Here is a 15,006-nt window from a genome sequence, read left to right as displayed (position 1 = left end):
ACAGCAGCTAATGCCAAATATTTATGGGCACTTTCTCGGTGGTATTGGTATTGGCCATGTTCATTAAGAAGGCATAAATTACATGCGGTTCGGCCATGAGAAGTAAATCAAACCGTAAAATGCGCATTTCATTATTATACATACATACATATGTATGTATATTGTACATATGTATGTACATACTACGCGTACTTAACGCTTGCGATTAGTTAGCATGCAACCGTGTCGAAAATAAATTACAACAAAAATTCAAACAATAATAAACAAAATGTTTCGCTTCATGAATATTTCAACAATGATTTCCGTTTCCCTTTTGCCGGTCGATCGATCGATCCGAACGTCGATCCTATGTCACAGCAACTATACAATGCAGACCATCACATTAATTATCATTTGTGCTTTAATGGCTTAGCACATAATTAAATAAAGCATATAACCTGCTCAGTACTCAGTGGCGCCATCTGTTTCTCGTTATTAGCTGTCAAAGTATGCCATTACTTTTGGCTACTTTACTTTGGAGGAAGGCGTTGTCCAAATAAGCAAGCTATTTATTATTATTAAATTAAAATTGTAGTCGGCAGTTAAGTTTACCGATTGAAGACGTGCAAATTCATTTTTCAAAAATCTAAGTTTATTTAAATTACCTGGTAACAAAGATAAAATTGAGTGTGCTCGACTGTGACATACCCGCTGCTCATTTTGATTAAAGCAAAACACAAAAATACTAAAAATATACCATTAGTTATATTTGGTGTTTTGATATATAGTATACCATGACGTGCAAAATATACCAGAGTTGAGTATACTGCAAACATACTTAAAATATATCATGTACTATATTTGGTATATTGACATAATGTTACATTCAAAATATAGTATCATAGAATGCATAATATACCACAATAAAGCCCGTAGCAAGTAGACGTATTTCTTAACTAACTTCTACAATTTGTACTCGATTTTTATCGATGTGCGCAAGCGAAAGTGGGCGTGGCGAAGTATGAAACAAACTTGATCTACGTGCAAACATAAAAAGTGCTGTCAACAAAAATTATAGCTCTATCTTTTATAGTCTCTGAGATCTGGTTGTTCATACGAACGGACAGACAGACGGTCAGACGGACGCTGATCAAGAATATATTATATATATAGGAGATACCTCCCTCTGCCTGTTTCATGGTGGCACAAAGTTATAATACCCTTCTACCCAATGAGTAGCGGGTAAACAAATTTAGAGACTTCTCAGCTTTTTTTTTTACAAAAAGTGGCATCGCAATTTGTAATATTTGTGCTAAATTTGTGGTGCTTCATTAGTCTCGAGATGGGGATTGGAATGTTCCTTTATAATCTGTAGGTATATTTATAAATAAATACATGCTGAAAATCAAAATACGATTGCCGATGAGTCGAGCACATAAAAAGGCGACTCAAATATGCATAAAAAAAAACGTGAAGAAAAAAACGAAAAGATTGTGTCAACAGTTCTTGAAGTACTATAATATATTGCCGTGGGCAATTAAAATATGCGAAGAGATATACTCGTATGCCTTATAATCACATCAAAATCTGCGCAGGCACCAAAAAACAATAAACTGCCATAAATATTTGCTATAACAAAAGCAATAACATCAACAACAACAGGACGAAAATCAGAGCAGCCGCCAAACAAATTTGAGAGCTTCGAAATCGTAAATAAAACTATAATAAAAATTGCAATAAATTATGCCACATATAGAATGACGATCTGCACAATCTAGAATTGTGTGCGTGTATCTATCTATCTATATTACCTAGATATATGTATCTAGATCTCTTCATAGATACAATATCTATCAACCTGTGTGTACACGCATCGCGCCAATCTTTTTGATCATCAAGCAACAACCCAACCGCCATTCTGATCATCATCGTCATCTTCTAAGGCATGTCTGTCCACTGTCCACTGTCCTCTGTTCTCCATCTTCTGCCCGCCTGCGCGTCTCCTCCAGAACATTGTCGCACATGCTGCCTAATCACAAATTGCTTTTAGCCTAAACAGCAAATGTGTTGAGGGGGAAGGCCGAGCAAATTGGTTCACATTGCTCTTCGGGCAGTTGATTAATGAGAAGCCATCGCTTAACCAAGACTAATCCACAATGAGCTTTGATATGACAGCTCAAGTACGAACATTATCATTTTATCACTGCGTAATGTAGGGCGAAATCTATTACAATGGGCTGTAAATAGTCGTGTTCAACAAGAGAGAGATATAAATATAATCGCTTCTACATATATGTATGTGTGATAGTGTGTTTTATGTACTATCTACCTCTTATCTTTGGAATGTTTTTGCAAATCAATATTGTAGACAATTAAACATTTCGAGTTTTCTTCTTAAACATCATTTAAAATTGCAATCAATCGTCGATTCAATATTCTTAGTCGCTCTGTGAATAAGGAATTTTATTATTATTATAAATTCCATTCTTCATTATATTTAAATTTATTACTCGATTGATTGCCTAATCTTAATTTTGGAAATTCCTTTATATAATAAGCATTTAATATATAAATATCGATTCGAACTGTTATCGACTTTAAAGTTAAGAAGTTCGGCTCCACATATTCTGATCTAAAGAAGTACTTATAAAAATAAAATACGAAAGTATTTAATTATATATTTTGCTTGTTTGGTGTAGTACATAAATGTATTACAACTAACTGCTTCAAGATGAATCTTAATTGTTTCAGAAATTTCATTCCATTATTGAACTTTTGATCATTGCATCTGCTGCAAGGATATTGTGTGTGATCTTAATGTGATTACGAATTAATTTAGCCATAAAGCTGCCAGATTTAGCATAAAATAATCGTGTAATTCCCATATTTTAATTCTAGCCAAAAAGAAATTTCATTTTAATGGGCAATTTAGTCGAGCAAGATGAACTAAAAACAAAAATAATATTTAAGCCAGCGTAGCAAATATTTATTACACGTTGCAACCAAAGTGTACTCTGTGTGGTGTGTGTGTGTGTTTGTAATATTTTGTGTGGGTGTGCGTGTGTGTGTTGTTGTCGGTTGGCTTAGCCGCAGATTGTGTATGATGCACAGAGGTATAAATATAGTATAGTAGTACAGTATACCGCATTATAAACGGGGGCCGTCGTCGTCGTCGTTGGCGACCCGAAAATAGATGCGGCCGCCAACTTTTTAACGGCCTGCAACTTTTTATGGCAAATAAAACAAATGTTAACAAATCAAATGAAAATCTAAATGCGAGAAATGAATTTCTGAAAACTTGAAAATTTCTCATTTTTTTCGCGATTTCACAAACTATCGACGAGGAAATGCCCTGCAATTGATATGTTTAGTCACATGAGATTATCATTATATGTTATGTAGAACAAAACGAAAGCACTTGATATTCAGAAATGAGGAATATTTTGAAATCAGAATACTGAAGTGGGAGTTGAAAGCATTTACTGACTCAAGAAATAACGCTATTTTGATCGGTAAACAACAAATATACAAAACAACTAATAATTTAAACATTGCTACGATTTATATATTTATTTAAATTGACTTTTCCAAAATAATGATAGTATGATTTTAAACCTTACTCTTGTTCAATTGAGCGTTTTCAGTCTTTAATTTACTTTTACACAACCTATGATTTATACTCTTTTCATATTGACTTTTCCAAAATATCGAAAGTATTCATCGATAGCAGGATTTTTAAACATAAGATCGTTACAATTTAGTTCCTTTTCAATCGTTTTTAATTTACTTCTATATAAACACACAAACTAACTTTTCCATTCAATAAAACCAATTACAACTCTTAGAAAATATCGATAGTATTACTCGATAGTACGACTTTAACTTGTGATACAATTTAGCGCCACTATTTTTAATGAGTTTTCCATAGTACCACGAATTACAAATCTTAAAAAATATCGATAGTATTAATCGATAGTACGACTTTAACTTGTGATATATTTTAGTGCCACCATTTTTAATATTCTTGTACATTAACTTCAAATGAGTTTCCCATAGAGTAGAACCAATTACAACTTGCAGAACATATCGATAGTATTAATCGATAGTAACATTTACTGCCTGTTACTTGCCTACTATCCACTAAATATACCCCATTTTCGAAATGTATGCAGGGTATAGCGAACTAAGAATTATCACAATATTCATAAAGAAACTTTCGCTGACATTGGGATTAGAAAACGTTTTGACAAATCGATGCTAAAGCCAGCCAGCAAGCAATGCGTGTCTGGCGTTCCCAAGGTGCAAAGATAAAACAAAACAATTTAAAAGAAATGCGAATTCAAAGGAAAAGGAAAACAAGAGACAAAGTGTTTTAGTATGTACGAGTATGTATATATATTTTAATTGATTATAAATAAATAAATACAAATACGAGACGACGTAAAACAAACACACAAAAAAAAATACGAGAAGTGAACTGCTGTCGGGGCTGGGGCAGGGATTGGGGTTGGGGAAAAAGAGGGAGCATTAGCACCCAGCAGGATAGCAGGATAACAGAGCAGATCCTCCTTAGGACTGCTCTGGAGCAACAGCGGTCGCTGCATCGCCCTCGACAGCCAAGGCGGCAAGCAATTTATCGGCCTCGGCTGCCTTCGCCTCGAGTTCGGCCTGTTGACGCTGCTTCTCGGCGAGCTCCAGTTGCTTCTTGGCCCGACGCTCCTCCTCCTTGCGGAACACCGTCTCGAGCTGTGTGCGCAAGAGCGAATCACCCAAGCCCAGCTTGTCCATGACCTGTGTGATGTCACGGCAATAGCGCCACTTCGTACTCGACTCCAGATCCTCGTTGCAATCCTCGCGACCAACGGCAAGGCGATTGAGGACACTCATCTTGGCATCGATCACCACATAATTGCTGTTCGGTATGAAGCTGTCGCTCTTCTCGTTCAAATAATGCACCAGCGTACGCAACGAATTCGAATTGGCCTTGGCATTGATGGCACCGCTTGCGAAATCCTGTGACTTCATCATCTGAGCATGCGTCGATTTCTGCTTGCACACCAAACAATTCCAATTGGGATGCGGCAGTCCCGTTATCTCCGGGACCACGAGACCCGTGCAATTGGTGTCGCGACAGTAGAGACCCGATATGAAGGCGCCTTTCTCCTGCAATCATCAATGTGAGAGATTTCAAACGGATTAGTAGGAAGTCACTTCAAATGGTTCATGGTTCGCTAAGGCAAACAAATTTCTAACATTCCTGCTTGAACAGATGCGCTAAAAATACGCCACAGAGATACATATCTATCCATCTATCTATAAGTATATCAGAGCTAACTCAAATTTATATGTATACGTTTCTATGCAGATCATAAATAAATTGACACATAAAAACATGGTGATTCTTATTAACGAATTGTATGGAGAGACAAGGAGAGAGAGAGAAAGAGAGAGCGAGCGAGAGATCATTTCGAGATCTGAAAAATATCCAAAAATGCCAAAACCGATCGACGAGATTTGAAAAGATCTCAAAAGCTTTAGCTGCCCCCATTTCGAAGGTTAGACACGTCATCGTTTCTTTAATTCCTTCAATTTTTTTCCTTTTTCTCCGTTTTTTTGAGCTGACGAGATATTGGAATATTTCGGCTAATTTGCAAGCCATAAATTTCAACGAAAAGTACGACAGTAATAAATTAATTGTGTACAATGCTTTGAATTATGGTTGCGTTTATTTTCCCAGCAACTGCTTCGCATATATCGACTATATGCATCTGAACAGTTTAAGTGCCTTGGCAAGTGCACGATAAATACTTTGGCGTCGACACTCGGTGTTGTCAATTGCCTCAAATTCTCTAACTTTAATGTCTGTCTGACTTAAGGCTATAACGCTGCCCACTTGTCATTCAAGTGCTGCCACTTTATATGTTAAATCTGTGGTACACTGTACAATTGACTCACATTTAAATATTATATCATTTATATTAGGTCTATATTTTTTCCGAAAACAGTTAATAATGAAAAACATTATTAATATTTGTCATAAAAATGAAATATATATTCATGGCGTTTACTTTTGACAGAATAATTTAAAGCGTCGTTTCAAAGTCCTTTAATGTTGCGTTTGTTTTTTTTAATTTACCAAATACGATAGTTTCAAGCACAATCGATAGTTTATCATGTGACTCATCTCTAGCGGGACCCTAAAACATTTAATTGCAAGTTCAGTGAACCGAAGATGAACTTGAGGTCTTTCTCGCACCCACGCAGCCTTTTTGGGCACCAAATCTAAGGCAACAGCAGTTTGCCTGTTGACAAATGATGTACTTAAGCGCCATGATGAAGATGCTGGCAATTATTTCGGTGGCACTTAAATAGCTTTTAATGATATCGAGGAGCCAACAGTAAACAGAACAGAACGAATGTCAAATCAAACCACACGCTTTCTATCTCTCTGACCATGGCCAAGAAAACAAAAATTAGAGAGAAGATCTCTAGCTGTAGCTGTAGCTGGCTGTGTATCTGAGAAATGCCAATAAAAAAATGAAAAGTCATAAAACGCGCGCGACAAGGCGAGGGCCATTCGATTGAGATTGAGCACAGTGGCTGATCGAAATGGCAAAGGGGACCAATTTTGATGACTGTCGATCATCATCATATATAGTAGCTATCTAAAAGTGGTGGAAGACTGCAAATATTATATATACCGATACAGATTTTGGAGGCACGCGAAATTCTAATTAAGATATTTACTTTTATTATGAAGAAAAAAATCACAAAGTTATTTTGATCCTTAACAAAAAATATGGCTAACAACACGTATTAATTCAAGGGTTTCGACTATTTTTAAAATATCGATAGTATTAATCGATAGTAACATTTTAAACTTTATTCGATTGAGCGCAGTGGTAAATGGGACAATTTTTAATGATTGCCGATCGTTATCATTAAGATATATGAAAGTTGTAGAGATAAAAATCTGCAATGATATACAGATTCAAATTTTGTAGGCATATCAAATTCTGTTTCAGGTCTTTACTTTCATTTTGAAGATATACCGCTGTTTTTATCCATAAACAAAAAATATGTAATAAGTAATACATATTTCAAAAGTTTCGACCATTTTAAATTTGCTTATATCGATAGTATTAATCGATAGTAACGGAACATGGCGAGGGTCTTTCGATTGAGTGAAGTGCGAAAAGAGTGGTAAGAGAGGTAATAATTCAAAGATTTCGACTTGTAATTAACTTAAACTGACTTTCAAAATATCGATAGTATTAATCGATTGAAATATATTAAACTTGAATCGCACGACTGCAAAGATACAGATACAGATACAGATTTTGGAGGCATGCGAAATTCTATTTGAGATATTTATGCAAGTTGAAAGCGTATCGAAATACATATTTATTTGTGATTTAATTGAATTGCCTTTGCGTTGTTGTTAAAAATAAACACACACTCACATTTGTGTAGTGTTCTGTGTGTGTGTGTGTGTGGCGTTGTTGTTGTTATTGTTGTTGTTGTTGTTGATATTTTTGTGTTGTTTTTGCGCGCGCGTTTTGCAATTTTTGCCACTTGTTGCTGCTGCGCCTGGAAGCTGCGCGCAATTTATGACCACAACGGCCAACAAAAATAATAACAACATCAACAACATCAACATCGACATCATCAACAGCAACAGCAACAGCAAATAACAATAACAGCAACAAAAACATTGTGTGTGTTTAATTGCCGGATGAACTGCGATGGGCACAGGAAATCCTTAATGTGCATTTTCATTGTTTTGTGCTGCTCGAAGCGAAGACTCGAAAAGACAGAAAATTCAAGAGAAATAACTAAACTACAACTACAACTACAATTACATTTGTATTTGTATAGTATTTGGAATGGAAGATTGTTGTCTTTGATGGATCGTAAGTTCCATGCAAATAAGATGCCCAATTCATTCCATTCACCTCACTTTCGATATGTGCACACTATCAAAACAAACACACACACACACACAGACTTGTAGTCGAACAAGTGGTAAAGTAGTTTATACAGCTGCTGGAATCAATCGACACCTTCATCACAATTGCCCATCGATTGAGATGAGATATTCTGTTGAAATCTCTCGCAATCACACACAATCCAAATCGCAATCGCAATCTTTGGGGATCGCTCTCCACACTCAATCAAAAGTCAAAACAGTGTGCCCGAAAAGTAAAGTAATTGTTGCATTTGCAATTTGTGTCTTAACTAGCAAAACGATCCCATAAATCGTTGCACACTGACTGATGGAGATACCCTCTCTCCTCTTAAATAATCCATTTGTTCAGCTGAAGCATTCAGAATCTTAAGATCTGTGTAGAAACTAAATGTCTGATTGTACATCGTACAGAGGCGAAAATTGTCATAACTCCATTTACCAATTTCTACTTCTACACTAAAAAAAACAAGTTCTAATCGAGAACATTCGTCTTAATTTTTAAATTGTGTTCTTCAAATAAGTTCACTAAGAACATTAGTCTAAAAAATGCCAAATTTTCAAAATAAGAGCAAAAATTCTACATATACATAGCTTACAAAATTCTGTAATCCATCGAAATTCCTACGATATTTTTTATCTAGATTTGACTGTTTTCGGTCATAGCTTAGTTCTAGAAATCATGCTGTGTTTCCTAACCTTCAAATTTTCTAGTTATTGACGCATTTTTGTCCAAAATTCTTAGTATTTGGACCAAAATCTTGATTTTACAACTTCTTTCTGCATATTCTTTCTGTCTTGATCCCTTATTTCTTTAAATCCAACGAAAAGTTTAATCACTTTTCCTATTTCGAAAATTATATTTAAATATAATTACTTGCTTTGCTTCAACAGCTAAAATTGCATAGCAAAAATTATTATTCCTTCCGTTTAACTTCGTTTCAAAATATTTCTTATTTTTCCATTTTTAAAATTCAATCAAAATCAGCTTCATTTCGTATTAAAATTTTTTAAATCTTTTCATTTTTGAAATTAGTTCAATATTGAATCAAAAATTATAATTTGAAAAATTACCAACTAACTAAATACTTATTGTCGTATAAAAGAATTTCTAAGCTTTCCATTTTTAAAATACAAAAATTCTTATTTTATTCGTTTGACTACGTTCTGAAGAATTTCTAACTTTTCTATTTTGAAATTTATTCAATATTGAATATCAAATATTATTTTAACAGCTTTATTTCGAATTAAAAAATTGTTAATTTTCCCATTTAAAATACATTCAATATGGAATATCAAAAATTTATATTTTATCACTCTTAAAATTCAATCAATGTTGAATATCAAAAATTATTATTTTATACGTTTGATTTCGTTTTGAATAGTAAGAATACTTTTTCATTATTAAATGCATTCAATATTGAATTGTAATCAAATTTCTAATCTTTTTACTTTTAAAATACACTTTCTACTAAAACGTATTTTAAAAGTAAAAGTAAATTACTGCTTTGTTAGCTATAGCTATAAATCGATTCCAATTTTAAATATTTAAGGTTCTTCTTGGAGAATACAAACTATTCCCTAGTTCAATGTTTGAGTGAATGTAAATCTTCAAGCTAATAACAAGAAACATATTCAAATGTGCAGCACTCTTTTCTTACCGTTGAATCGGAGCAGCGTGGACACTTGCAAGTGAAGCCCTTCTTCATCTTGAGGAAGAGATGTCGCGCAATGTTGCCGGTGAAGAGTTTCGTATAGGTTGTGGTTATCTCCTCGCCCTCGAGGATATCGACAGCGGCACGCACGATCATATTGTTGGTCTTCTCATCGAAGGTGTAGTACGAATTGGGAATGCAATCGTGATTCATCACACCAAACAGGGGATAGAGGGCGCGATAGTTGAACTCCTGATTGTCCGTCGTCCGGTCCGTTGTCTTATCGAAGCCATTCGTACGCAACACGGCGACGGTGCGATTCATGATCTCCACCAGCTTCTTGTCGGTGGGGAAATTCTTAAAGCATTTGGCCGCATTGCGGACTTCGGTGCGATGATTGTTGTCCAAATTGGCCTGCAGGCAATAGATTAAATCGCGTTGATCTTTCGACAAATTGATGGCACGCGCAACGCATAGCAAACGAATGATCACGGAATTGGCCACATCCGGTTCGTTGGGGCCCCACGACTTGAACATATCGCAATCGGACTTGTGCTGTTTCTTCTTCGAGCACAGACTGCAGACGGGCAAACCGCAGCCCTGACGGCACATGAATCTCGTATCCGGCAGCACTTTGAAGCACACGCTGCACGAGTTCAGCGAATCCTCCTCGTGGGCAGCCAATCCAATGAGGAGCGGACTATCCTGAAAGATGATCTCGCCACGCTTCAGATGTCGAGTGGCCATCACTCCGCGTCCGGCGATCTTCGATACGCCCACCTCCCAGGCGGGATCCTTGTCCTTGAACGGCGCCAGATGCAGATCCAGCAACTCCGATGTGCGCTTCGGGCAAATCATTTTGCTTCAACTTCAAATCGAAACGAAACGAAACGAATCGAACTTTATGCACAGCCTTGAGAGTGTTTAAGGACACACACACGCACACGAACACACACACACACACTCACAGTTCACAAACAACAAGAAAAAAAACAAAACACAGTTTCAATATTCAGTCTCAAAAGTCAGTTCAATTAATTTGGAATCGCACTTTAAAATTTTTAAAAAGTTTTCTTTTTTGGGGGAATTTTGTAGAGTTCTTTTCTTTTTATTATTTAAGTTTTTTTGGTTGGCGCGTATTTCGCGGCTGCCGTTTGCAAACTGTCGCCGTTTTCCAGTTTTACATGATTTTTATGTCGGAAAATGTCGGAAAATGTTTTCGCACAAGAGCCGAAAATTCATTTGGCATTTCGGCTGCTTGCCAGACGACGACGACGACGACGAAGCGACGTTGCGAGGCGTGGCGTGGCGTGGCGGGGGGAGGTGAGGTGAGACGAACGTGCTGCGGCGGCGAAGAAAATGCGAAGAAAAGTTCTTTCCCATCATTGAAGATCGCTAATAACGCTAATAATGATCATTAAGATCAGTACGATAATCATATGCCTAGATTACTTTCGATTAAAATTATTATAATTTTGCTTGTGACTAGACAAATTAAATAATTAAATTAGCTAAGTCGAATTAAAAGTGTGTGTAATTTATTTATTTATATTACAATTCGTTTCATTCATTTCTTTCGAATTTCGAATTTATTTTCTAAATGTCAACATCTCATGTAGAACAATACAAAAATAATTATTTAAAATCTTTTCTACATATATTAAAAAGACAAATATTAATTTCAACAATTGATTTCAGATATTTCATTCGCATTGCTTGACAACGAGATGACAATGTTTGATATTGAATTTTAAGTATAGGTAAGTGGAAAATGAAAATAAGAATTTTTTTTTATTTTCTAACATTATTCTATTATTTGAAGTATACAATCTATAGAATCTATGTTCTATATAAGTTTAAGTAATTAAGAAATCAATGCATAGAATCAGTTGATTGCACTTTCATATATCTATTTAATATAGTTGCTTTCGCGAAACAGTTTTACGAATCGAACAAGTTGAAACCGCTTTGAAATGTTGCCGTAGAGAGCAGGTGAGATAAAGTAAGGGATAGTGTGTGGATTAGAGCGACAGAGACGGCGATAGTTGAGAAAGTGCAGCTATAGCTACACCTACGCTTCTGTCAGACAGTGGAGCGTGGTGAGTAGAGGTGAGGTGAGTTGGGGTGCGGTAAGATGCGGTGCTTGGCAATCATCGGACACTCAACAGGCAGCCAGGCAAATGCGGATTACAAGTGTTAAGCGCAACGATCGGGCAAGATTAACGATGCCACCGTACATAGCTGACAGCAACGGCTGCAGATGTCTATTGCTGGATGGATTGATGTACCTACAGAAGAGCATGTAGCACCACTACATACATGCATACATACATACATCCATGTGTACACATTTATACTACACACTTCGCAGGCAAAACAAACATTGCGCGCCCCGTGCGGTTGAATGCCTCAAATGCGCCCAGTTGAATGGACGAATGAGTTCGGGTGGTACAAGTACCCCCACTACCCCCGCACTTCACCGCCCTTTCACCCCCGGTGGCATCGTCACGGACTTGTGCAATTTTGACAGTCTTCTGGAGTTGCGCCAAAAATGCCGAATGGAGCGATACGGTGACTGAAACACTTGCTGCAACCAGGGATCGAAGGGAAAAGTGTATACCGTGAGTGTATGTATGTTTATACGTACATTCGAGAGCTTAAATCATCTGACATTCCTTGCGAATTGTTCGGCTTGCTGCTGTTTGCTGTTTCTCGATTGTTGTACCCGATGCGATCCGTAATTAATCGTCTCGTCCGTCACATAATAATATGTGAAATATGCGCCGATTGTCGACTGCCGACTGCCGACCGCCTCGTCGGTCATGACAGCTCGCTCAGGAAGCAAATAGCATCGACCAGATAATCTATTAGGTATTTGCAAACACATAATATAATGCAGATTTCGTACTAGTTCAACTAATTAAGTCAATAAATATGCAACAATTTTGTGAAACATTCGCAGCAGACAACCCGTTTTACGTGTGAACGGGACAGCTATACATACATATGTGCATATGTAGTAAGCACACGTGAACTTCAATATTCGTCTGCTTTTGTCGCGCATGCTCAAAAAAACATGGCCGACGCGCTTGCTCTTTTACTGCAGCAACACGTGCGTGAGTTACTTACGCACACACACACACACACACACACACATGAATGCATGCATGCCAAACAATGTCACACTTATACATGCGCACAAACATTCAAGCTGAATGCCGATAAAAATGTTCATAGTTGTTATCGAATTGACCATTCAACGATGAACAAAATGAGTTTAATTTTAAATTCATTTGCATAGCAGATGCGGCAACATTTCAAAACAGTTTAATTAGGTGACAGTTGGGTCCAATGAATAAATAAATGAATACATACTTACATATGTAAATATGTACATATGTTTTTAATTGCATGTACATATAGGAAATCACGTGCACCTTCCCATTCATTTACCAGTAGTATGCCAACAATATTTGATAGACAAAAACAACTTGCGAATTGACTAACGCCCATGTCGCCAACATGTCCTGTTTGCACTATTCATGCAGCACCACCACCCCCCACCTTCCACCTTCGTCCCCCACTTTCCACCATACTGACGGGTTTGACACATTGACTATTTGGTTCAGTAGGCATCGTAGACTATAAATTGGCGAAAAATGTTGCCAACGCAAAAGATTCGCGTTGCCAACGAAAGCGCCGCAACAACAACAACTTTAATTTAATAAAATTGAAATAAATGAAAACAAATCAAGCGGACGACTCGTGTGTGTACTATTAATGGCAATTGTAGGAATTGTAGGCAACAACAACAAACATTCTCATAATAATGTAATAAAATTCAAGAATTGCAAAATACCTTGCGAAATGAAATGCTTGCATTATTTGTTGGCGCTTTTTCACGCGCCTGCGTTACGCGCCGTTGGCAATTGAGAATGCGACGCCATTGCTATGTCATCGTCCATGTCGAAAATTGTCGCCCTAATATCGCAACAGATCTCTACGTTATTCCCTCCCCCACTCTCCAGCCCAGCATTACGCCAATCTTCAAATAAAAAGCGCTCCACTTGCCAACCTGGCCTAACGTCATGTGGCCAACGCTTCCGCTGTAGCAAAAATACTATAACAACAACAAGAAATACTACAAAAAAAATACTGGCATGTCCGTCTGTATATATGTATGTATGGGTGCGCGCGCGTGTGTGTGTGTGTCACACAACATACAAAGACACGTCGCGTGGGCTGAAAATGCAACAAATTGCTGTAAATGCCCAAAGACAACAAGTGAGAGTGTTCTCATCGCAAAATGATCGAATTGACCATACCCTGTTAACCGTAACAAATACATCAATTCGTTTTGCTAATTATGTCTATGCCGCAGGCTTAGTATTATTGTTGTCGATAACTAATCTTGGCTGGAAGTCGTTCGATAGCTTAAGCTTAGTATTATTGTTATCGATTGTCTATTTTAGCAGAAGGTCCTTCGATAACTAAGTAACGGACACTAGATTCAAACAGCAAGTGCAACAAAGGCAACATTTTAATGTAGTCGATCTCGCGCTTTGCAGCGAACATCTGCATACTAAAATAATATTTTGCAATTTATTGCATACAAAAAAATAAACATACATATATCTATGAAAATTTGCTGAAAATTGTGAATGCCGAGCTCGCCGGCAGCGATGCTGCTGTTTTAATTTTCAGAGTCAATTAAAAATTGTTAATTTTACTTATAATTTTAAGGTAGCAAAATGCGAAGCGACCAACGCCAACGACGGTCACGACGGCGTCCAACAACAACGACAACAACAAATGTGAGAGAAAAAAATTGCAATTAAAATATTTGCGCGACTTTGTCATGATGGCGACGACGGCGTCAGTTGATGGCGGCAAATTTGGCGTTGAGTTGACATGCCCACATTGCCCCGCAGCGTTTCACCCCGTCGCCCCACAGTCAACCCCTCCCATTCATACGCACCACAGTCAACCAGTGTGCCATATAAATTTGCAATTAAATGCAATACTTTGAACGAAATGTTTTCCTGTTCCGTTGCTTACAACCAAATGTGCAACCACCTCTATACATATATCTCTCTCTGTCTCTCACCTGTCGCTGCCGCTTGTCAAACTTGAGTGACATTCTACCACATTGTCCAATTGCATTTTGCATTAGCCAAAGTGCCTGACAAAGCCATCATCAATACCATCATCAATACCTTGTCATTGTCAGTTAATAATTTCGGAATAAAATCCTGGTGGCGGTTGGTTTTACCGGTGCTTTTGCACATTTAGCTGTCAACGCTGACAACTGATAATGTCAAACTAATATTGCCATTAGTCTAATTGCTTGACTCATCTATCCACACTATTTATATAGATCTATGTTCTTTGGTGGTTTGACTTCCT

General features: G+C 37.1%; 1 protein-coding gene across 1 annotated transcript; it reads right to left on the bottom strand.

Annotated features, from left to right (window-relative positions):
• Positions 1-4,373: 4,373 nt before the first annotated feature.
• Positions 4,374-10,766, bottom strand: LOC132796331 (SET domain-containing protein SmydA-8). Its single transcript, XM_060807471.1, has 2 exons — positions 9,607-10,766; positions 4,374-5,142 (listed from the first exon to the last, which is right to left on the bottom strand). Exons 1-2 carry the CDS (start codon positions 10,456-10,458, stop codon positions 4,549-4,551), a joined length of 1,446 nt encoding a protein of 481 aa, XP_060663454.1. The 5' UTR covers positions 10,459-10,766; the 3' UTR covers positions 4,374-4,548.
• Between the last annotated feature and the right edge of the window lie 4,240 nt (positions 10,767-15,006).

Source organism: Drosophila nasuta, chromosome X (assembly GCF_023558535.2).
Source record: "Drosophila nasuta strain 15112-1781.00 chromosome X, ASM2355853v1, whole genome shotgun sequence".
Classification (NCBI taxonomy): Eukaryota; Metazoa; Arthropoda; class Insecta; order Diptera; family Drosophilidae; genus Drosophila; species Drosophila nasuta.
The sequence above is the reverse complement of the archived record's forward strand: the minus strand, read 5'-3'. Positions and strand labels throughout refer to the sequence as shown.

Bases quoted from the DNA above. Each gene is read 5' to 3' on its own strand.
- LOC132796331 (XM_060807471.1), bottom strand. From the start codon at position 10,458: ATGATTTGCCCGAAGCGCACATCGGAGTTGCTGGATCTGCATCTGGCG. The intron at 5,143-9,606 runs GTAAGAAAAGAG...TGATGATTGCAG, and splicing joins CACGCTGCTCCGATTCAACG to GAGAAAGGCGCCTTCATATC.